Source organism: Vulpes vulpes, chromosome 7 (assembly GCF_048418805.1).
Source record: "Vulpes vulpes isolate BD-2025 chromosome 7, VulVul3, whole genome shotgun sequence".
Taxonomy (NCBI): Eukaryota; Metazoa; Chordata; class Mammalia; order Carnivora; family Canidae; genus Vulpes; species Vulpes vulpes.
Window position 1 is genome coordinate 99,488,076 of NC_132786.1, and position 25,158 is coordinate 99,513,233.

At 34.9% G+C, this 25,158-nt stretch overlaps 1 protein-coding gene across 8 annotated transcripts in view; it reads left to right on the forward strand.

Annotated features, from left to right (window-relative positions):
- ITGB8 (integrin subunit beta 8) overlaps positions 1–25,158 on the forward strand; it is a 79,210-nt gene that overhangs the window by 19,045 nt on the left and 35,007 nt on the right. For 5 of the 8 annotated variants that reach the window (XM_072764513.1, XM_072764516.1, XM_025993163.2 and 2 more), the window contains 3 exons: positions 8,020–8,105; positions 14,393–14,564; positions 23,998–24,244. In XM_072764513.1, the coding sequence (XP_072620614.1) occupies positions 8,020–8,105; positions 14,393–14,564; positions 23,998–24,244 (505 nt within the window). Of the gene's footprint in view, positions 1–6,737; positions 6,753–8,019; positions 8,106–13,339; positions 13,509–14,392; positions 14,565–23,997; positions 24,245–25,158 lie in introns of those variants that run through there. The other 3 variants (XM_025993165.2, XM_072764514.1, XM_025993164.2) reach the window with 3 other exon arrangements.

The window sequence follows — 25,158 nt, forward strand, 5'->3', positions numbered from 1 at the left end:
TTTTGCATCCATTAATTATAGCGTTAAAAAGTACTATATCAATTCAATATCATTTCCATCACACATCCAGGGTTCTTTAGAAAAAAATTACCCTGCCATAAAATAAATCAGAAGAACTATACACTATCAGAAGACCAAATGTAAAGAAATTCGTCACTATATTTTGGGGTTTTTTTTCACACTTCAAAACATCAAGATATGTTCATCCAGTAAGCATAATTATATGTATTGCCTTTTGCAATAAATTGGTTTTAGAAATAAATATTTTTAATTTTAAAATTTATTTATTTTTTATTTTTAAGATTTTATTTATTTTTTCATGAGAGACACAGAGAGGCAGAGACACAGGCAGAGGGAGAAGCAGGCTCCCCACAGGAAGCCCGATGCAGGACTTGATCTCAGGACCCCAGGATCACAACCTGAGCTCAACCACTGAACCACCCAGGTTCCCTGAAGACTTATTTTAGATTTGGATACTGGGTTTAAAAAGAAAATATATATAAGTATCTGTCCTCCAAGAACTGCCAGCCTAGTAGTCTTATTTTTTCCAAGGAAAAACAAAATACGTCTCTTCAGAGTGGATGGTCTGTGTCATGTAATGTTATGCTTAACATAAAGCATTTGCATTAATCCTGCTCAAATCTTTCTTTTACTATCTTTCAAAACTCATGTAAATTTTCCTCTTACATCAGAAACAGTTCTGAATGGGGCACCTGGCTGGCTCAGTCAGTAGGAACATGCAACTCTTGATCTCTGGATTGTAAGCTCAAGCCCCGTGTTGGGTATAGAGAACTTAAAAAGAAAAAAAAAAAATTTCTGAGACACAACCCAGAATGGGGGCAGCAACTACATGGTGCTGTGAGGGGCCAGGCCCTCTTTACCTCTGCCATTGTTAGCATTGGCTTTCATGAGAAAGGTTCCCTCAGGGCTCAAGATGGCTGCTACTAAGTTAGACATCCTTTTATAGTGCTGGTGCACCATCCCCAGTTGCTCTGAGTTCTGGCCATTAATGACTCACAGCTACATCATTTTCAGAAAAATGGCCTCCATCAAAGGGAGCCATATTGCTGAGTAATGTGTAGAGGTTAACCCACCCCAACCCCCAGCCCTCTCTGTGCTACCCTCAGTAAATGGCTGACTGATGGGAGGGTATAAAAGCCAGGCTCCCACTTTGCCTCAAAGTGGAAAAACTTTGTGGTATCATTTGTGTTCTGAGTTCTGGGTAGAATCAGTTGAGATCAGAATTTGACTGCAACAGTATCTTTGCACCCTGTCTTTGCTGACCTTTCCTCACTTCCCTTCTCAATAGATCGTTGCCACCAACAATCTCTATCTCAGGTTCTTTCTTTGGGTAGCTAAGACAATTATTTGTCTTTCTTATAAGGTCTTCATTTCCTCACCCTTTCTTTTGAGTTTCCATATAAGCATTGAACATTATCATACCGCTGCCTTTTCCTCCAAATATCCTTAGACTATCAAACCTCATCACCGGAACAGCTAACAGAGAAGACAAGAAAGAAAGGAATCCAAGAAGCTGTTTTTGACCAAACATAAATATGGATGTAGGTTTATTCAAGTGCAAGTAGAGGCAAAATTATTAGACAAAGTGTTTTTTCCCATAGAGATACTCATTTTCATTTCCACTGCCTGCATGCTTATTTGCTACAAGTTTGAAACAATATGGTAAAGGCAAAGGAGAGAAAAATACTCTAGGTTGGGTGTTGCTGCTAGAAGAGTAGTATTTCCTGAACTATTAGTTTAGTAGCAAACTGGAGATATTAAAGTTTCTTTTTCAACTAATTCTATGTGAGCACAGTTGAAATATGCATTTGTTGCATAAAAATTATTTTAGTATGCTGAAGTTTGGCACAGATACATTATTTTAATTCCTTTAATAATATCTGCTGCCTTGTCTAATTTTACAGTAAAATTATGTTGCATAGAGGAAGTGCTAAGTTAAAGAGCAAATGCAAAATATTAATAAATAAAGAATGTGGTTTTGTTTATGTTTATATGAAGTCCAAGGAAAAAACCAGAAGAAAAAGAATAATACAAGTAATTAATTGTATTATTTCCTTGCTCCCTCTGTTTTGTTATACCCCCTCAGTCACTAGCTTCCTCATAATACATCTCTAGCTCTTCAGAGCTTCCCTGCTCAGATCTACCTTTTCCAAAGAGCTTCCCATGCTTCCACGTTTTTTCCCTTGCCCCTTTAACCTAATCTCAAAATTTAACTGACTTTGGTTTTGTTTCCTATGCCTGATTTTCAAAGTAGTAGTCCTAACCACCTCTTCTGTCTCTATATATTTGTAGGCACCTTTAGGGAATAGCTTCTCAATCAAAACTTGGGATAAGGGGCACCTAGGTGGCTCAGTGGTTGAGTTGGCTCAGTTCATAATCCCAGGGTCCTGGGATTGAGTCCACATGGGCTCCCCACAGGGAGCCTACTTCTCCCTCTGCCTATGTCTCTACCTCTCTCTGTGTTTCTCATGAATAAATAAAATCTTAAAAAAAAAACTTGGAATAACTAGCAAGTGATTAGAACAGAAATCTATTGCTTTGTTTTTATTTTTAGATCAAATGATAGCATGCTAAGTGTGCAAAATAGAGCTTTCAGTAATCAAGTAATGTATTTTAAAGGTATCTGTAAAACTAAAGATATCTGTAAAAGATATCTGTAACAATTACATGGCTCTGATATACATCTAGAACAAGGAAAATCCAAAGTTCTACTCCAAACCTTATTCTATGTGTGCTCAATTTGTCTGGTTGTGACTATTATCAAAGTAGAGTATGTATTCATTGTAACAGTGCTTATTTTTTTGTTAAGGAAGTGGCTTTATATAATTATCCAAGTTTAATTTGTATAGTAAATGCAATTAAGGAAGGATACTGGCTGAAAAAAATGCATTTCTGCATTCTTCACAAATCATTCTGTCTCGTCTAACAGGAGAATCTAGAATGATTGATTCTGAATACCAAGGACTACAATCTTTTATCAGTTTTAATTGCTCCTTCTTATAGATAGCTTTGAGCATCCTTTAAATTTTGTTGGAATTTTGTGGTAGACTTTAGAGCAGAAAAACATTAGAAATTTTGCTAAACCTGTCACTTTATTTGATTACTTGACTTATGAAAAGATCTCAATCTAAACATTGAAACTTATGGGCTTTTTTAGTTTTTTTTTTTGGTCCATTTTCTTTCTCTTCTTACTTCTATAGATTAAGCATTCTCAAAATAATATGAATAAATGAATCATCTAAAAGAATATCTAAGTGATGGTCACAAATATGTAGTTTCCTGATTTTTGTGTACTTTATCCTGTTGATGATGGATATTTATTATACTTTATGACAGACTGTTATAAAGGTCATTTTACATGCGTCAGAAACATTTAATTCTGGGAAATAATTAGAAAAATATTCAGATTAAGTCAAGGTACACTTTGAAAAATGTGTACAAAATGAAGATGTTGTAAGAGATTTTCAGTAACCAATTACAATCATACCAAAATTGTATTTGTAACAGATTGGACTGATGTGTGTATATTTGACTAAACTGGCTTTCAAGAGTCATTTTTAAATAACCAAGGTAAAAGCTGTATCTTTTTATTTAATAGTTATTTTTATATATTAGCTATATTTTTAAAACTCTGTGTTTATAATTCAAGGGACTTTTATCTTAAAGACAACTAATTATATTTACAACAAAGACACAACACCTCCCCCCCTTTTTGAAGCTAGATCTATACACACAATATATGTATACATCTATACACGTGTATGTATATACATATACATTTTTATAATATTAATTAGAAATAAGTTACAATAGTCCCTTTGCTGAGTGTCTACTATACCCTAAGTACTATCCTTGTCATGCTTATGCTTGCTCATTTCATTTCATTATCAGTATTTTGATCTAGGTATAGTTAGCCCTGTGTTACCATGGAAGAAATGGAACCTCAGAAAATTTAGGTAACTAGCCTAAGAACATATTGCTATTAAGTAACAATGCTGTGGAAATTTGGAACTTTATTTCTAGTTACTATTTAGCAATGCCACCTCATCATATCTATTACCTCCAATTGTAACAGGAGTAAAAGTACAAATCTCAGCCCATGCTCATAGATCAAGGAATAGAATTTTTCAGAATGTATGTACACACTTAAATGACCTTAAATCCTTTACTAATTTCTGTCTTGGTAGCACATTTTTTAATGACATGGGATTTGTGAGGCAGCAAATAAGAAGCAGATGAGAACAAAAAAAGGTTCTGAAGATACATGGTTTAAAATATGATTCTGCTTCCACTATCTTTCCTAATTTCCATTAAGATCCATAAAAAATATCATTTTTTAAACTTTAAAGATTTTATTCATTTATTCATGAGAGACACACAGAGAGGCAGTGACACAGGCAGAGGGAGATGCGGGCTCCATGCAGGAAGCCTAATGTGGGACTCTATTCCAGGACTCCCGTATCACGCTCTGAGCCAAAGGCAGATGCTCAACCACTGAGTCATCCAGGTGTCCCCATAAAAAAGTATCCTTAATAAAAACACAATGGTAGAACATAAAGATTACAGTGCTATGCCACATCACTGAACAAATAGCTGGACAAGAGGCTACCACTCTCATAGAGTGGTAAGAAGAAGCGCTCAGGCACCCCCTCTAATGAGATGTCAGTGCTGAGGCTGCTATGAAAGCATCATTGGAAAGTAGCCTCCTATGATGCTGCATGAGGGATGGGGCAGCCAATGAACAAAGTCAACTTAGAGGCTCATGACAAACTGCCCATGTCTGTAAATAGCACTCACACATTGATTGATGTGTGTTCAGTGTAAAGATTTCTCTTTACACAGGAAGGTCTGGCTGACAGACAGACACAGGCACACACATACACACATCCCTTCAGCACATATTGACTAACAACCTCCATAGTAGCATACCATTCAGTGTAAAGAACTGTTCTAATTGGTGTGATATTTGCATGTTAGGTATTTACTTAATGTGTGTTTAAAATTAAAAAGAAAAACCCTTAAGATGCTACATACCAAAGTGTATCTGGTTTGTTTTCTGTAAAATCTAACCATGACACTCTCCAGCAGTAACATTTGACACTATTCCCATGGAGTTCAATTTATGGCCTTCCTCCAGTTCTGCAGAATCATAAGGCCTGCTTCCTCCATATCCATTTAGGGGATCATTTTTCCTATAATTATGTAGACTGAGAAATGTCAGCCCTGGAACCTCGTAAGTATTGACAGGACCAAAGTTTCTATTCCTCTTGGTCATCATTCTTAGGTATCTGAAATCTAAGAACAGAAGTTGGCACTAGAACTTTTTAAAACAAATGGTTGGAAGGCAGATTATAAAGAAAACAGATTTGTAAACTCGTTATTTACCATTTGTGTCTTGGAAGTAGGAGATGGATTGACCAGGACACCTGGATGGCTCAGCAGTTGGGTGTCTTGCCTTTGGTTCAGGGTGTGATTGTGAAGTCCCAGGATCGAGTCCCACATTGGGCTCCCTGCATGGAGCCTGCTTCTCCCTCTGCCTGTGTCTCTGCCTCTCTCTCTCTCTGTCTCTCTCTGTCTCTCTCTCTCTGTCTCTCATGAATATATAAATAAGATCTTAAAAAAAAGGGGAGATGGACTGACCTTGAATCTAGGTTAACTTAGGACACAGACAACTAGTAGAAACAAACACACAGTCATAGAGGCTGTAGCTTCCCTTTCAAGAGAGTGCAATCTTAACTGCCAGTACCAACATCCTACCTACTGAGTGAAAGAGTTAGTTAAGTCTAAACTGAAATAGACTTAATTCCACTTTCCAGTCAGGTCAAGTTTAAGAGTTGTTAAAAGCCAAGTTAGGTCTGCAAATGTGCTTGATTTCTTTCTGAGAACAAAACTAAAAAGGTCACTCTCTCCTCTCAATACTTGAGAAATAAGCACCTTTTATATAGTTTGGTAAGCTAAGCTAGCTGGAAGGATTTTAGGCTATGGAGTTTTCATAGTCAGGTGGCCACACTTGTAGTAAAGGCAGCCTAAAAACAGTAGTTATTTTTAGTCCTTGGAAGTCTAGGCCAGGTTTGAACAAATCAGTAAAGTTTTGTATACTGTGTATTAAAAGCTGATATAAAGCCAAGGACAAAGGCTGCAAGGGAACACAGAGAGGAGATAATAGAACAGCTGTTAAGAGTTAAGGAGGAATGGTTTTGGGTTAACTTGTTGGTTGTCTGGGGAAATACAGGGAAGAGTGTTCACTACCACCCCAATTAGTACCTTTATGCTATACTTAATCTCCTATAGTTCCCTTTTCTCTCTCCCACTGCCAAAGTCCATCCCTTGCCACCCTCAGGTCAGAGCTGTTTTAACTGTGTATTCTAGAATGTTGGAGCAAGTTGAAAGAGAAGAAAAAGAGAAACTGATTGGATGGGGACAGCTAGAGATTTTGTGGACTTGATCCCCTTTCAAACTACCATGTCCTCATGTGATTGTATACACATACAAACACACATAGTCCTCTCATGCCTCATTCATTATATTTTTTCTTTTTATTTTTTTTTTTTAAGATCTTATTTATTTGACGGTGTGTAGGGGGAAGAGAACAAGCAGGGAGAGTGATAGGCAGAGGGAGAGGGAGAAGCAGACTCCCCACTGAACAGGAAGCCTGATGTGGGGCTCGATCCCAAGACCCTGGGTTCATAACCTGAGCTGGAGGCAGATGCTTAACTGACTGAGCCACTCAGGTGCTCGTTATTTTTTTTTTTTAAAGATAAATACAAATAAGAAGAAACAAAATCAAATGGCAAAGAGATATACTAGATATCACTGCCTCTAGAGATCATCCTTAAATATACCCTCTTCCCCACCCCTGTCCTTCCTTCCTAAAGCAGAAGGAGAAGCCCCTCACTGTGTTCCCATAGTGCCTTGGTGATCTCTATCTCTGGTTCACTTATCATACTGTATTTTATTGTTAAAGCAAGCAATACAGTTCTCTCCATACCAGGACTGTGAACTACTTACAGCTAGAATGCCTTTTATTTACTGTATGCCTGTGAGTGAGATGAATAGAATGCTGTGATTTCCAGTCTTTTTGTGATGTTTCATAGTAAAGGATGGACTAAAAACTCAGGAGAAAACAATTTATGTTTCATTCTTTATTGTATTTTATGTGTTTAAGTTCATAATGAAGAGTTTCCTCATAATGATATAAGTAGTTAGTGGCTAGAGATAAAGGTAAATAGTTTCCAGGCACAGCTATGTTACTAAAATGTCACAGCTAAGTGTGAGAATCTATGGAAAAGTGAGTTGGTCATGATCTTAAAGCAATCTTAAATTGGTTAAAATTAGTTTACCCAATTAGAAATGTAATTGGGTAAAAAACTTACTAGGAAAACTAAATTGGGTAAACTAAAAAAATGCATCCATTGTAACTACTTTATGTCTAAAATGTTGACTCAAACTGTTATATTTGATTCTGATATCCATCAAGGCAAAATAATCAATATTAAGAAAATCAGAATTCCCAAGTTACTCTGTGTGTTATCATTTCTCAAGAAATTGAGATCATTTTTTAGAAAGTTCATTCACTATGACCCAATATGGATTGACCTGTTCAGTCTGTATATGATTATTTTTACAGGAAAAATTCTATATTCAAAAACACCTCATTAGTTCAGATAATATGAAATACAGTGAAACTTCAGCACACTAAGAAATGTGGAGTGTCTTTTACTCTTGGAGTAGAATCCAAGCCAAATTCCAAATCTCACTAAAATCACATTTCATCACCCTTTCTCCCAAAGTTATAAAACCAGTAACTATCCAGGAAATGTTGTATCTGTTCATTGTAATGCAGTTAACCTTATCTCCGCCCAAAGAAATTATGTATTTTTTAATGTTGTGTACTTAAAACTATTGATCAGCTTATTTCAGTTTTCAAAATACATTTTGGTCTAGAATTGTATATACTCCCTGTATGAGAGTAACACCTCATTTTATCCTCCATTACAGAAGACAATAGATGTACATCTTCAAATGCAGCATCCTGCACCAAATGCCTTGCGCTGGGTCCGGAATGTGGATGGTGTGCTCAAGAGGTGTGCCTTTTTCTTTCTTTCTTATTTTCTTCTTTCTTTCTTTCTTTCTTTCTTCTTTCTTTCTTTCTTTCTTTCTTTCTTTCTTTCTTTCTTTCTTTCTTTTCTTTCTTTCTTTCTTCTTTCTTCTTTTTCTTCTTTCTTTTCTTTCTTCTTTCTTTCTCTTTCCTCTTTCTTTCTCTCCTTGTCTTTCCTTGTCTACCTTCTTTCCTTGCCTCCGTTTCCTTCCCTTTCCTTCTCTTCTCTCTTTTTTGCTTTTTTCTCTGTTCCTCATGGTTGACCTTCTCTCTAGCCATGATTTCATTGCCCTAATATTTTGTGCCTTGAAGGTACATCAGGAAAAAGAAAGATACTGCTGAGCATCAGGAAAATTTTATTTGGTTTTATGCTTGGAAACAGCATATCTGGCTTAATATAAAATGAAGAATAACCTTTTCATTAGGAAAATTATGGTAATTTTGAAATAAAGTGCAAACCATTTTATGTTTTCCATCTGTTGTATAGAGAGAATTGGCAAACACAGAAAGTGACTTTTGATAGGTCAGTAGGCTTTGTGTGAAATTCTTGTTGCAGCCTGGGGCAGTAGGTTATATATCCAAGTTGGATCATAGTCTTGTACTTGCTTATTAAAACAAAGAAAGTTAGTTTATTGGTCTGTTTCATTTGTTTTTATTTGAAATACTTAGAGATAAGTTATTTACTCCATTTTATAACATTACAACATTGTACCTCAATTCATCGGTTATTTATGAAAAATGGGATGCTTTTCCTTTGACATGTGACCTTATTCATGCAATACTGTGTACATTTAAATTCCGTGGAATAAAGAATAACTCAGAAATAGTTTATTGTTCAAAATTAGTGTTTTTATATTCTAACAAGAGAAATATACCCCAATAACAAAGTTCGTAGTAAAATAATTATATTCTTTCTTTCTTGACTGTAAAGTTGTTTTATAAATTTTTTATTTTGTTGGTAATGTTCAATCAGAACTACCTTATGTAGTAAGTTGTAATGAAGAAGCCATCTACTAATCTGAGGTTTCTTTTGTAAAATTACATAGGTAATTTTATATTTGTTTATGTAACTCTTCTGAATTGGAAAAATAAATCTTTTATGGCCTTTTGCTTGACATAAAGATAAATCTCTAGCTTTTGCCTCCTCTGATTTCACTCAAATACTGCACCTACCATTGTCTTTCCAACCTCTCTGGCTTGCCATTATGCATTTTCCAAGAGGAAGAAGAAAGCTGAAAAGTAGCAAAGGATGGTGGACATTACTTTCTTCTAAAGCAAGTCAGGAAAGAGGGAGGGGAAGGGTTCACAAAATAGTAGCCATGTCTGAAAATAAATGTACCTCCTATTGACAACCCAAAGCCTTCTTGGATATACTCTGGTGTTACCAGTGAGAAAATCAGATGTCACTCAAAACTAGGCAGTGCTTCACCAGAACCTATGGAACCAGGCAATGTCAGAGAGAGGACAATTCCAGAGTTTCTATTCCCATCACCACCTATGAGCCAAATGATCATATAGAATTCATTCTATCCTTTGAGCCTCCCTTCCTCATCTTCATAACCCTGAGTTTGGAGTTTACTTCTAGGTTTTCTTGTCAAGAATGTTTCAGAGCTTGATATTTCCTGATCCTAGGCCAATATTCCATTTTAGATTTTTACTAAAGAAGATCCTTAGAGCCATGAAGTTTATGTCAACTGGATATCAGCTGCTAAGAACTTTAGTGAGTATAGTTTAGAGGGACTTTCAAAAGATGGTTAAGGAACCCAGTTGTCAGCCAAATGTAACATCCCAGCCATATAGAATGCCAAGTTCCAGAGGGACCCCTTTATGTGATACCGCTGCTAGCACAGAAAATCTGGAGAGGCACAGTTATAGGCATAGCAAATGTCAGTCCTGCCACAAGAGGAAGGATTTTGAGTAGTTATAGAAATTGGTGGCCAAATGGAAGGAGGTAATGCAAAAGGAAATGTCAGGTGGCTGCCAGAGCAGAGGAGGCAAACCTGTGTCTGATGTTGGTCAAATGCTTCAATAGAGGATCTCGGGAAACATGTGGAAACCAACTGGCTGTCTATGTCCCAAAATATTCTTCTATGTAGTAAACGGTCTTCTAATTCATGTATCAAAAAAGCAGGTTCTGAAATGAGATCAGCTTGGATTCAAATCCCAAGGCTATCAGTTTCTAATTGTATTAACTTGGACATTTTACTCTAACTGCCCTGAACCTCAGTCTTCCCTAGGAAATAATAATTGTACCTATAACACACTGTTGTGAAGATTAAATGAAACAGTATGCGAGAAGCATTTGACCCAGGCATTGCTTAAGAGACGGGAGTTGTTACTGTAAGAATTTGAGACTCCAGAACAACTCATTTGGGTTAGGAAACCAAGAAGATTGTATTAAGAATACAGCCCAAGAGAAAGCAACCAGACTCAGCCATTAGCCATATCATTAACAGGAGCTGTCCACTCCGTGCAGGCTGACTTGACATTGTCAAGAAGAAGACTATAATGATTAATTTTGAAAGATTACCCACCATTAGACACCTATGAAACTGATGTCTTTTATTTCTTAACCAATGAGAGTAGAGGAACAGGGAAAGGCATTTTTCTTCCTGTTCATGATTAGAATAGATAAACAGTAAGAAATTAAGTGTGGTTTGTACAATTTTCAAAGCTGATCAAAAGTAAAACATCACTAGAAAATCTGGACAGGGCATATTCAACTTACCTACATTCTTGTTGTATAGCATGTTAATCTACATTCTTGTTGTATAGCATGTTAATCCATCATTCTATATGTTTTGCTTTCTCTTTCTCTCCATGTTACATAAAAATAATTGGAAAATAATTAGAAGGGATCTTATCAATATTACCTAGCTTAATGCCTCAATCTTTTTAACAAATGTAAAAATCTTGATGAGTTGAAGAATTCTCTTTCTCTCTTGCCTGCTGTGCCAACCACGGATTGTGGTTACATAGCCAGAAGTTTAGAGGGCAGCCTTCGAACATAATTATACTAAAATGCAACACAAAGGGCATTCACTGTCAAAAGGAAGATGATAGAGTTGTTTCATTTCTGTGCAGATTGCCGTATTTGGAAATCAGAAAGACTCAGAAATGAGAAGAAAAAACTTTTCCTATTTTTTTCCCCAGATAATTATATTGAATGGATAAAAGTAACAACTGATGAAAAGCCACCTGGGGTAACTTCAACCTGGGTTTTTTCATTTACAAATAGGCTTGAGATGGAGACAGCTGGAGCATGATTTTGCTTGTGTATTTCTTACAGAAAAAATAAAACATGAGAATTAGAAGAAATTAAAGTGACACAAAACACCACAAATTAAAAGGGTGTGGTTTCAAATTCTTTTCTTTTATACAAAGTGGAAAGTAGGCCACAGTGCGTAGGGGCAGCATTCCATTCTTTATTTTGATGTCACGGTCTTTTCTTTCCTTCTCAAACCTAATTGTCAAATTGGCAGTATTTTTCTAACTCAGTTTTTACAGTGGAGTAAAAACAGCCATGCTGATTCAGACATTGCAAAATAATTGAGACTATTTTGCCTATTTCAGCAAAATGATTTGACATTTAAAGGTCAAATGGCATGGTGTGATGTATAGTTGCAGTGAATTAACTATATTCCTTTCTTTCCATTTCTGTATACACGAAAAAAATCCCTAGCTGAAAAAGAAAATCATAATTATTTGTACTTTATTTCTTTCTTGATTTGAAGTCCGGGTTCTTACATCTTAAAATGCACATGGCCCTTTGTCTGTGGCCTATCATGTGAGGCATGAATGAGCATAGATGTTCCAAATCTCTTGCACCCTCAATATTCCTTAAGCTCCAGGACAGGAGGATCTCCCATCTAGCCTGGAGATTTCTGAAGGAAAGTGATACATATTATCACATTATATGCCTCCTTTCTTTGAGGAACTCCAAACCGTTTATAAGCTAAATCTTATATTGAGTACCTCTGAGTTTTATCAATAGATGGATAAATTTGAATACAAGAAATTAAGGCTTTGGTTTTTTTTTTAAAGATCTTATTTATTTATTCATGAGACACACACACACACACACATACAGAGAGAGAGAGAGAGAGAGAATGAGAAAGAGAGAGAGAGAGAGAGAGAGAGAGAGAGAGAGAGGCAGAGACACAGGCAGAGGGAGAAGCAGGATCCATGCAGGGAGCCCGATGTGGGACTCCATCCTGGGACTCCAGGATCACACCCTGGGCTGAAGGCAGGTGCTAAACCACTGAGACACCCAGGGATCCCAAGGCTTTGGATATTTTAAACTTCATGCTAAAAATCTAGGTGTATGGTCAATAGCAAAGCAAATTGAATTCTTCTGTTCCCATGAAGTCATTTACCAAATGATAGCTGGAAATCTTGATTGAAAAGGATATATCCTGAAAAAGTCTTAAAAAAAAAAGAAAAGAAAGAAAAGGATATAACCTCCTTTATCTTTTAATTATTTTTATATTATAAGTGTGCTTCACACTCTAGTTCAGGATCAGTACTGTAAGGGGCCATAAAGTAAAAATGTTTAAGTTTTGTGGGCCACATACTATCTTTCTTGCATGTTCTTTTTTTTAATTTTTTTTTTTTACTTATTTATGATAGTCACACAGAGAGAGAGAGAGAGAGGCAGAGACACAGGCAGAGGGAGAAGCAGGCTCCATGCACTGGGAACCTGACGTGGGATTCAATCCCGGGTCTCCAGGATCTCGCCCTGGGCCAAAGGCGTGCACCAAACCGCTGCGCCACCCAGGGATCCCTTGCATGTTCTTTTTTATTATTCTTTAAGTGTAGAAATCACTTTTTTTTTTTTTTTTTTTTTTTTTGGCATTCAAGCAACACAAAACAGGCCGTGGATTGTTTTATTTGTCCCACTGCCCTTAGTTTTCCTGCACCTGCTCTATATTAAGAAAGGAATTAAATTAAAATCTTTGTAGGAATGCTTTTATATTGCCCACCACGATCCCATCTAATATTCGCCAGTACTACGGATGTTCCTATTCATAATTCGTGATCTAAGATTCAACTAGTATTGAACTTGATAATCTTCTTCCTCCATAAACCTATGAAATTCTGTGCTTACTCTAAATTTAATGCCCATAATAATTATATTTACTTGCTTAATTGCTAAATTCACCAATGGGTGTTGACTCTTTGATGACATGGACTCTACCTTATTCTATTCTGTATCCTCAGCACCTAACAAACTACTGTCCCTAAGTAAGTATTCAGTCTGTATTCTTTGGATGAATGATTAGTTGGAAACCAAACTCCCTGAATCAGCTGAACTAAAGGAGGGATGACTGAATGCCAGATCAAAATAGCCACTGCCAGGAAGATCACTGAGCAAATATCCAGCTAATGTGTAAGCAAATATTCCAAATAGTCCAGGCCAACATTATATATAATAAAACATATTTCTATACTTTTCGATACATTTCCTATTCTTAAGGAAAAACCTGAATGTTTACATAAAAAATAAAAGGATCTATTTTTTCTTAGGATAAATTAAATTTTAACTTTTCTCCACTAATTTCAAGTTTATTGTATAGCTATTGAATGATGACAATCAACTAACCAATGCTGAATTGTAATAAAAATTCTAGATTTAGTTGCAAAATCTGGAGAATTTTAGCTGCAGTCTTGGTATCTCCCAGCCTCGTTATGAACATCTTCCTTAGTTTATTAAATTATTTACAGGCTATTATGTGTCTAAGTTGGGGGATTTTATGGTCTAAAAATATAGACTTCCAATATACTTTTTAAAAAATTTTAGTATCTTGCCAGGCATGTGACTCCTAAGGGCTTGCTCTATATTCCAAACATGATTTATACAATAAACATCCAGCGGGGTTCTTTAAGAACTGAGACTTATATTTGGAATGACTGAATGGCCTATTTTGAATAAATTTTCTTTTGAAATAGTCTTTCCAATGTAAAATATTTAGAAAGAAGTTGGTATAATTTTACAGTGATCAGTTAACAATATAAGTACTTGGTTTAAATCTCCACGTTAATACTAATTTTCTTCTTTTTAAATAAGATTTAGGAATTAAAGCTTCATTAAGATAATTTTACTCATATTCTTATTAGAAACATGGAGCTATTTTGAATAGTTCCATAATTTGTGCAATACTGGAAGATGGCTTCTTTGTAATATTTGCTGTGTGAGTTATTTTTTTTATTTTTTTGGTTATAACTAAGATGGTATGCACTAAAAACGTCAGTCATTTTCCTTCTTTTACACAGGATTTCATTTCAGGTGGATTAAGGAGTGAACGTTGTGATATTATTTCCAACTTAATAAGCAAAGGCTGCTCGACTGATTCAATAGAATACCCATCTGTACATGTAATACCAAGTGAAAATGAAATTAATACCCAGGTGACACCAGGAGAAGTGTTGATCCAGCTGCGTCCAGGTTTGGTGATTTTCAAATAAACCTATTATTCTGACTTGAAATTAAATTTAGCTTTATTTGCTCATATTCAATATTTTGTGAAAGGCAGTACTATTGTAGTAAAAATAACAGTGGGCTCAGAATCAAGAAATCAGAATTCTGCTTTTTTTGTGTGCCTATAGCTAGCTAGCTGTGTGGCCTCGGACAGTCTCTGCAAACCTGACCACACTATATTATAATTATGTGTTTCCAGACTTGATCAAATTGTAGTGTAATTGTGTTCCTATTCCATTGCCAGCTCTGGAAGAAAGAGAACATGTTTTATTCCACTGTTTCTCCAAAGCCTCACAGAGTGCTGGCTTATAGCAAGCATTCCATAAGTATTTGTTGACTTGATCAGTTGATTAATTAATTAGTAGAGTTGTAAATTAAACTAAGCCCTTAAAGCCTTTGTGATAAACTTTTAAACACAAAACTACAATTCATAATTATCATAATTAACTTGAGCTGCTTTGTGATGGCCCCTGAGATTAACACATACTTTTCTTTCTATGCTTCGCTTATACTTGCCATTTTATCACATTGTATTCCACAGATTGTCACATGTAGTAGGCCACTGGAAATTATTCATTTTCCTCCAGTGCTAGAGAATCCCAGGGTGTACACTACACATGGCAAGATAATTTCAGGTACACGGGTATGCATCAGTCATTTAGATGCATTTAGTTTTAAGCAGTATGCCATTGCCTTCAAGTCTTCATTGTTTTATTCTGGGTGGTCTTATCCTGTCATTTAATTTTTAAATAATCATTATTGACACATGACTTGCCTATTCCAAAGCAGAGCTATTTCTTCCAGATTCTTAGATTACCAGAAAAACAAAGTCTATTTCTTTCTTGGCTCTAGGCATACTCCCAGCTTCCAATTAAAACTATGCTCTTCACCATATAAAACAGCCCAGGGTGGACATATATATGCAACAGTTGGAAAGGGATACACAAAAATGAAAGTAAATAGATTGATAAGATTATGCCATTCATTAGCTTCTATTGTTGCCATTACAAAATACTGTACAATAGGTGGCTTAAACAATAGAAATTTATTTTCTCACAGTCCTGGAAGCGAGAAAGTTTGAGATCAAGGTGCTGGCTGATTTGGTGGCTGGAGAGGGAGAGAGACACACACTCGCTGGTGTTTCTTCTTATAAGGGCACTAATTTCATCATGAGGCCCCCACCCTCATGACCTACTTATCTCCCAAAGGCCCCATCTTCAAACACCATTACATTGTGGGTTAGGGCTTCAACACATAAATTTGCAGGGAACACAATTTAGTCTATAGCACTTGATATATAAAATAATACTTTCAAAGGCCATGGAATATTTTTGGATATTAGTCATATCTTAGACAAGAAAACTTAATTCCAAAAAGTGAAACTTTTTATAGGTCACTATCTCTGTAAATCATGCAATAAATTTTGAAATCAATACAAGAGGATAAACAAATATTAAGTAACAAACTAAAATAGTTTTTCCTTAAATAAAGTCTATTTCCAAGAATAAATCAAACTCTAGTCATAGACTATTTAATAATAACAACAACATACATCAAAATATATGGAATGTGTTTGAAGTTGCTCCCAGGAAAATTAAAATTTATAAATGCTTTTATTATTAAAGAAGAATGAACAAAAATTAACTAAGCATCCAAATTAAGATATAACAAAAACAGAATAGCCATAAGGAAAAATAAGAGGAAGGAATTCATAAGAAAAAAATTTAATAAAAAATATACCAAAAAAATAATGAAATGCAAAATAGAAATAAAAAGGTGAAATTAATGTATAAATCCAAGAGTTGGTTCTTTACCAAGTCCAATAAAATAGATAAATTGCTGTCAAGGCTAATTAAGAAAAGAAGAAAAAATAACCCAGTTACATAGATTATACCAGAAAAACAAATACTAAGGAAAAAAGACATTATGAAAATATTATGCATAAAAATCTACAGTAAAATGTATAAATCTTGATAATATAGACAATTTTAAGAAAAACATATGTGACTAATACTGACTCAAGAAGAGGGAGAACCCTAAGAAACCTAATAAAAATAAAAGAAATCAAGATCATTATAAAAGAAACACCCCCATTGGATATTTAATGTTTCCTTCGGAAGAAATGATGTTCACCCAAACATCAGGAAATGTATTATCCCTATGCTACATAAACTCTTCCATTAGTTTTAGAAAAGGCCTAGAAGCTACTCAATCTGTACAAGGTTAGCATAACCCTAGTATCAAATCCTTAACATTTTAGTTAACCACTACATTAACTCAAATGTAATAAGGAAAACAATGCCAAAGAAAAAAAATTATATATTGTTATCTCAACAGATGCTGAAAATCATACAGTAAAATTTAGTGTCCATTCTGCCAAAAGCAAAATTGAAGAACAGTTCTTAATGTATATTAATATCCTTCTGGAAGTTTTATTTAAAAGCAGTTAGACAAAAACAAAACAAAAACAAAACAAAACAAAAAAAACCCCACCAAATACAAGCTATAAATATTTTGAAAAGATAAAGCAAAATTATCATTATATGTCTCTGGTAAATCCAAGCAAATCAACTAACTTTTAAAATTAAAAATAAAAAACAGGGGCACCTGGCTGGCTCAGTCTATAGAGCATGAAATTCTTGATCTTGGGTTCATGAGTTTGAGCCCTGCATTGGGCCTAGAACTTAAAAATTAATAAAAATTAAAAATAAATTCCTCAGTCATCATTATATAAATAAGATATACATACTTTTAAAAATAAATAAATATGGCAGGTTTTTAAAAATATTCAAATCAATAAAATTTCTATGTAATATTAAATATAATGAAAAAGGGCATCAATTTTCATAGCAGCAACCTAAAATGTAAACAATATAGGGATAAACTTTTAAAAAAATATGAGATCTATTGTGCTACCTCAAAGAAGAAATGAAAAAGTACAGAAGAATTTTATGTTCTTGATTAGAAAGACAATATTATAACAATGACAGTTTTCTATAAACATAGTCTGTAGGGGATCCCTGGGTGGCGCAGCGGTTTGGCGCCTGCCTTTGGCCCAGGGCGCGATCCTGGAGACCCCGGATCGAATCCCACATCAGGTTCCCGGTGCATGGAGCCTGCCTTCTCCTTCTGCTTGTGTCTCTGCCTCTCTCTCTCTCTCTCTCTCTCTCTCTCTGTGACTGTCATGAATAAATAAAAATTAAAAAAAAAAAAAAGTAAAAAAACATAGTCTGTAAATCTAGTAAGATCCAAATGAATTAATAACTAGAAGTCAATCCCAATCCAATTTGAGTGAAAATTTTTAAAACCTTCAATGATCCTCATCATGCATGTTTCTTTGTATAAAATAGCATATTCATTTAGGATACATTCTTATAAGTAAATTTACTAGGTCAAATAGATACACATTTATTTAGGTTTTTAATTTATATCATCAGGTTATTCACAAGAAAAATAGATATTCAGTTAAAGCTTTTAGGAGTCAACCTTGTCTTTTCATTCTTTTCAATCTCTTCCATTTTTAAGAGTAACTAGTCTGTTACCTGTTTCTTTTGCCTTTTTTCTAGTACTAGAAAGCTTCCTAAACTTATTAACCAACTTTAGTTCTCTTTTTAGCGTGTTATATGCCTCTCTATAAAAATTTTCCTCTTTTTATAACTGAACACTACTTTTCAGCAGCTTATACATGAAGCTTATCAAATATTATTTTACCTCTAATAAGTGTGACTATATTCTTTCAAAAAGTCTGTTCTTTTTTAAACAGAGGATTTGAAATTTACAATGGTGCATTTTTTTCCTATGGGTGTGTTAACATCTAAATTTATATACTTAAATGAATTTAGTCTGTTACTTTTTGTAGATATAATGGTGGTTGAATCCTTCTAAGACTAAAAATTAACAGTTCAAAAGATGGGTAACTGCTTCAGTGCTATAGATAAGCAATGACAATAATGGTAATGAGGCAGACGAAAAGTGGATAGACATGAGAGATAATGGGAGATAGCATCCCCAGGGGTTGGTGACTGATGAACACTGGGACACTTGGGCTGTGGCTCAAGCAACAAGGTGAGAGGGATGGCTGCCCTCCGTGGATGGTGTGGTACTGAGTTCAAACGGAGACACTTTAGCTTGAGGTAATGACTTTTATTATATATGAGGCTGCAGTTCAGCAGGAAACACGGGTTGGACAAAGATGTGGGAGACATCAACACCAGGTGGTAAATGATGGTAAGTGAAGGTATATGAGGAGTAGGAGAGTGAAAAGAGAAATGCCTAATATCTATGTCAATCATTATGTGGCTTGATTTTATTCAGTTTCCCACTACTGTCTGAATTTCTACATGCAAATTGGTGTAATTGTCTAAAGTGTACAAGCCATCTTTCCAACATAGCTACGAAAGAACTATATTTTATAATATGCATATATAACAAGTAGTTATTAAATTATATTTAAGAAGTTCATCTAAAAATGCATGTGGCATCAAGGATGTGCCAGCTTTGAGGCATAATATATAAAGCTACATTTTACCAACTCCAGATATATAGAAACATTACTCCTCATAATATAAAAGTCCTTTCTACCATGACATATACAATGCATACCTAAGTATAAAATGTATTTATTCCCTAATTTTGATTTGGTTTATTTATAATCATTTTATTCTTATCTTATAAAAAATCATTACCTTCAATGTAGCACTTATTAAGAATTAAAATTTTTTTCATGAATATTTCTATTATATGATATACTGACTAGGCTTTTTAAAGAATGGTAGTAGAAAAAAAAGAATGGTAGTAGGACTCTTATATAGTTTATATATTTAAAGTGAGATTTAAAAGTGAGATTTTCTTTCATTTTTACTTCTTAAACTATACTTTTTTCTTTATTTTTACCTATCAATCTTAAGCAAAAATAATATAAAGAAGCTACTGATCCTACACTGAAATGAAATCTTTAGGAAGATAGAGGAGGGAAACGAATTCTCTAATTCTGCTTCAGAAGTAATACAATGTCTATATTAAGGATTAATACAATCTATACCTCCCTATTTTAAGAAAATCTTTCAAACTTGATTCATTTTAACATTGTAACAAAAGAATGCCCTTTAATTTAGTGTAGTTTAATTTTAAATGTAAGATTTTTCAGGTATTCTTCCTAAATTCAAAAAATTTTTAAAAACCAGAAAAATATAGAAATCACGCATTCTTTCCCCTCCACCCCTAGCACTTATCCCTTATTTTATCCCCCACAGAAATCCAGAAACATGCTGGAGTCTGTGCCTTGATGTTTCAATCTTATCTTGTTTTGGGGCCTTCTCCTTCCCTCGCCCAAGTGTAATGAACAGAATCTGGCTGTTCTTTCTTCCTGCTAGCTTTCCATATTTTCTTATGGTTTCTTAGTTTCATCTTATGCAGAACAGTTTTAGTTATCTTTTCTCAATGTCCAGTCATGATTTTTGTAGCCAAGTCTTCAGAGATGTTCACCTCATTATTTGAATGATTTTAAACTCATTCTAACTACTTCTAATTATTTGGGTTATTCAAATCAATACTGGCAAAAGCTCTTAGTAAGTCTCAGCTTTCCTCCAAGTCCTCTTTCTTATTTTATGTCACAGACCCACTTCTTCCCTTTGAAGTTGATTGATGGAAAAAAGGATCTGAGCCTTTAGAATCTCACAAGGTGTAAGAATGAAGCTTTCTTGGAGATAATATAGATAGTGGCATAAACATTTTGTGGCCAGATGATATTCTTTCCTTTCAAACAGAGAAGCTATTTCAGTTTTTCCTACTCTGTGGGGAAGAAAACATAGATAATTAGCTTCTCACTAAGGTTAAAATATGTGGACCTTTTGAAATGATGCATCAAAATGTGCTTCAAATGTAGTTTAGCTAAATACATTTATGAGGAGCCTTGCCCGTACCAAACCCAGAAGCTTTAGAGATAAATGGTTTTCACCTTAATGAAGCTTAGTAATACTAATAGTGATAATTACTATATATATATAGTAATTAATATATATACTATATATATATATATATTTCTAAATACTGAGGTAAATATTTTAAATAGATTATGTCACTTAGTAGCTCTTAGACACTAAAAGAATCCACCCTACATAGCTCTGCTCTGAGTAGTATTTATGACATTGCTGCCTACATTGATAACCTCATAAATAGTAAGTCTTATTTTACATGTGGTTTTTTTCTCATATAATATTCAAAATATCATTTATATAATCCTCCTTTTGAACCCTGTATTGGTGGCATCCCAGTATGAACTGAGTGGAGATTTTATCTGGGGGTACAGTATCCATGTTCCCATAAAAAGTAATTTCTACTGTCTCTGAGAAGGTTTCTTCCTCATATATAATGAAACCATCAAGAGCCAGCTTGAAAGCACATGTGGAATATCTCAAGCTCAGAGGCAAAACACGGTAATCCAAGCTTGGTCCCTCCAGCTTCCTCCTTAGCAAGCAAAGTGGGGTTTGGGATCAGGCTGTCTAGGGCTGCCTATCTTGAGCTGATGACTTAAAGTCAGAACTTTATGGGAACCTCAAATGCCTTGCAGTTTATTATTTTTTTAAAAGATCTATTCATTTATTTTAGAGGGGGTAGGGGCAGTGGGAAAGGGAAAGAGAATCTCAAGCAGACTTCCGCTGAGTGCAGAGCCAGATTTGGGGCTCAATCTCACAACACTGAAATCACTACCTGAGCCGAAATCAAGAGTTGGACGCTCAACCGACTTTGCCATCTAGGTGCTGCAAATGCCTTGCAATTTAGAAATGGTAATTATCATATTCCCCAGTAATGACTAAAAGGCCTGTGTATGGAAAGAGTCTCTTTACCCCTTTATTAAAATTTTATCTTCCTGAGGCCTTAGCCTGAGATCTTCAAGTGACCCAGGTACAAAACTGAGACAAGCATCTATATAATTCAAAATCAAGAGCAGCCTAAACCCTCCAACCTTGACCATTTGGCAGGCTTTCTTACCACCATCTTCTTTGCTGAGGCCAGTGAGACTAGGAATTTGCTTGCAAGGTTAAGAGAAGCTAGTGTGTGCTGAGGCCCCCTATACGGCTAACATTTGGTTGGACCTCCCTGAATATCTTTGTCCTCTAAGGCCTGTGCCTTTGCAGATTCCCTTGGCTAAGATAACCAACCAATTTTATAACAACCTGCACAATACACTAAATATCTGGTAAATTTTGCAATAACTCCATGAAATCACATAGCCATTCATCTTTAGACAGAGCCACCATATACTGTAATGATCACCAAGATGAAAACACCATGTGACCAGTGCCTAAGGTCTTTAGCCTTATACCCAAGTCAACAGTTAAAAAACGACCATCCAATTTGTAAAAAATTAAAAAAAAAAAAAAAGCAGCAGCTGATCCACATATTAAGCCACATGAGCCATGTTCCCTAATTATGCTCCATTTCTATTTCTTATTGATCTGGCCCTGTCTAGATTCTGACTTTCTCCTGAATTGAACTTCTCCACCCAAATTGCAAGACACTTCCACAGGGACAGGTCTTTTTACCAGACACTGGAAAAGCAGAGCTGAATATATGCTCTTTGGAGGCAGCCCAGCTCATAAAGGGAAGTAGTGAGAAAGTGGACTGAGTGGCCTTTACATCTCCCAAACTCTTGGGCCAAAAAACTGAGTGTTACAGTAAAGGGTTTTCCAGCACATACAGGCAAATTAGGAATGAGTAATTTCTCCCATAACTATTATTACGTACCAGAAAACCTTATTTTGAATATATTCTATAACTGATTTTAAAAACATCTGATTTGTAAAATAATTTAAAAGAAAATGTCACTGCTTTTGAATACATTAAGACTGAAAATATCTTAAAATATCTTCTGGTAGGGGATCCCTGGATAGCGCAGCGGTTTAGCCCCTGCCTTTGGCCCAGGGCGCGATCCTGGAGACCCAGGATCGAATCCCACATCAGGCTCCCGGTGCATGGAGCCTGCTTCTCCCTCTGCCTATGTCTCTGCCTCTCTCTCTCTCTCTCTCTCTGTGTGTGTGTGAATATCATAAAAAATAAAAAAAATAAATAATAAATAAATAAAATATCTTCTGGTAAGTAGATCAGGCTATCAATTGTATATACAAATCGGTGTTCATTAAAAAAAAAATTGTTCTACACTAATTACTCTCCACTGACAAATGACTTGCAAAGCACTTACTTTATTGTTTAAAACAGTAAAGTTCACAAATTGTCCATATTTATATAGATGACTTTTTACTATATACTTACAGACTTCCAATTATGGAATGAGTAAGACATGAGAATAAAAACACAGTCTAAGGAATACAGACAATGATACTATAATAGCTATGTAACAAGACAGATGGTAGTTATACTTGTGGTGAACACAGCATAATATATAAACTTCATAAACCTCTAAGGTGAAACTAATGTAACATTGTGGGTCAACTATACTCAAATAAGATCAATCAATAGATAAAAATAATTTTATTTATTTATTGATTTTATTGATAAAAAAATTAAATACAGAACTACCAACTCCACAGAGTGCCATATCCTTGGATACAGTGATATAGGTCCTTGTATCAAATGATAATAGACAGAAAACCAAATAAAACTGTCTTGTACACAGTTGTTGGGAAGCTCCCACATTTCCCACTTTTCACATCTAGTTCCTTTGCCTCTATGATCCCTCTTCTACATATGTTTATCAAGCACCTACTATGTGTTAGATAAATATTGTTCCCTACATTGCCCAGGTCCCTAGTGTGGCACTGCTGGGTACAGTTCTTTAGACCACTGTCTCATTCTTTCTCATCCCATGACTACTGTTGGGAGGAATCTCATCATCTAATTCATAATGAGTTATTACTTAGTTTGGATAGTGTAACATACTACTCAGTACCAGAGTTTTCACATCTCATATGTAAATATGCCTTAACCTAAAAGGATGAATTTATACCCTCATCCAATAAGAGGTAACTTTCTTAAGATGCCTTTCTACTTTTCTTCAAACCAATACAGCCACCTACTCTTGAGACAGAATGCTGCTTGCAGTATTGTGCTGTGCTTTCCTAGGTACTAAGGGAAGTAAGTTCATATGGGGATAAACATATTCTCTACTACATTTATATTGAGCATAGAACTTTATGGTTCGTTTGTTACTATCACTATCTGCACCACGGAATTGTGAGAAATGCATTGTATAAGTTGGAAACTAATAAACTGATACAGATTTCAAATTGCTTTAAAATTATTCCAGGATATTCCTAACTTCATTCATTATGCACAAATTTGTGCTAGTTGTTATGTATATAAAGCATGACTGATTTATTGAGAGCTTATCCTGAGATGTTTAAAATGAATACTACATGATGTCTGTCTTTCTTTGAACCAGAAGCTGAAGCTAATTTTATGCTGAAAATTCATCCTCTGAAGAAATATCCTGTGGATCTTTATTACCTGGTTGATGTCTCAGCATCAATGCACAATAATATTGAAAAATTAAATTCCGTTGGAAATGATTTATCTAGAAAAATGGCATATTTTTCCCGTGACTTCCGCCTTGGATTTGGCTCCTATGTTGATAAAACAGTTTCACCATACATTAGCATCCACCCAGAAAGGATTCATAATCAATGCAGGTATCTGGTGGTTGGTGTGGACTTCATAAATGCCAAATTATTTTTTTCTTATAAAATCTCTCTGTTTTTATATAAAGGACTTACTAAATTTTATATTTTTGTTTTATTAAGTGAGAAATGAAAATATTTGGAGAGGAGGTATGTTCCTATCTGAAAATTTATGAGATTATGTGTAGCTTGAAGTTTCTATGTTTTTTCAAATATCACTTCGTTTCATCACAAAAAACTCACAAATAATATTAGTCATCTTGGATAAACCTCCAATATTCAGGCAAACAGGCATATAAATACGTGTTTGAGAATTCTGTATTTGTCTTCAAGCTCCAAATTTGTTAAATTAAGGTTTGTCAAATTTAAAGTACTTATATTGCCAGTATGACAACTATCTTTGTTGCTGCTATGTTTATAATTATGTTACCTAAGATGGGACTTCAAAGAAAGCTCAGCTAGGACATGGAGGGTAGTTGGAAAGATGAGAATTTGTCTTTTTTCTGGAAAGAGATGCTTTTCTTATCATTTTGAAAGTCTGATTCTAAATAGCATATGCCCCACCATGAAACAAGAACTGACCTTAAAAATACAAGTTTCTCAGACAATATCCTAATTAGCCTGTTGAGTTCTCAGAAATGTATTCAGTTCTTCCTTAATATAACATTTCATTTTAACATCTTCTTTTCTACTTCCATAAGTTGCCCCAATAACTTTATAGATAATCTACCAAAACAGCTCTGCTAACTGTCGGAATGAATACATCTCCTCATGGAGCCTCATGTTCCTTCTCCCTGAACATGCATGTGCCTGAGGAATGATTTTCACTTCTTGGGACATCACAGGATTCTCAAAGTAATTTTAATAAACTCTGATTTTTCATCAATAATTTCACACCAAGCAACACTTCAAAAATTAGTACGTTT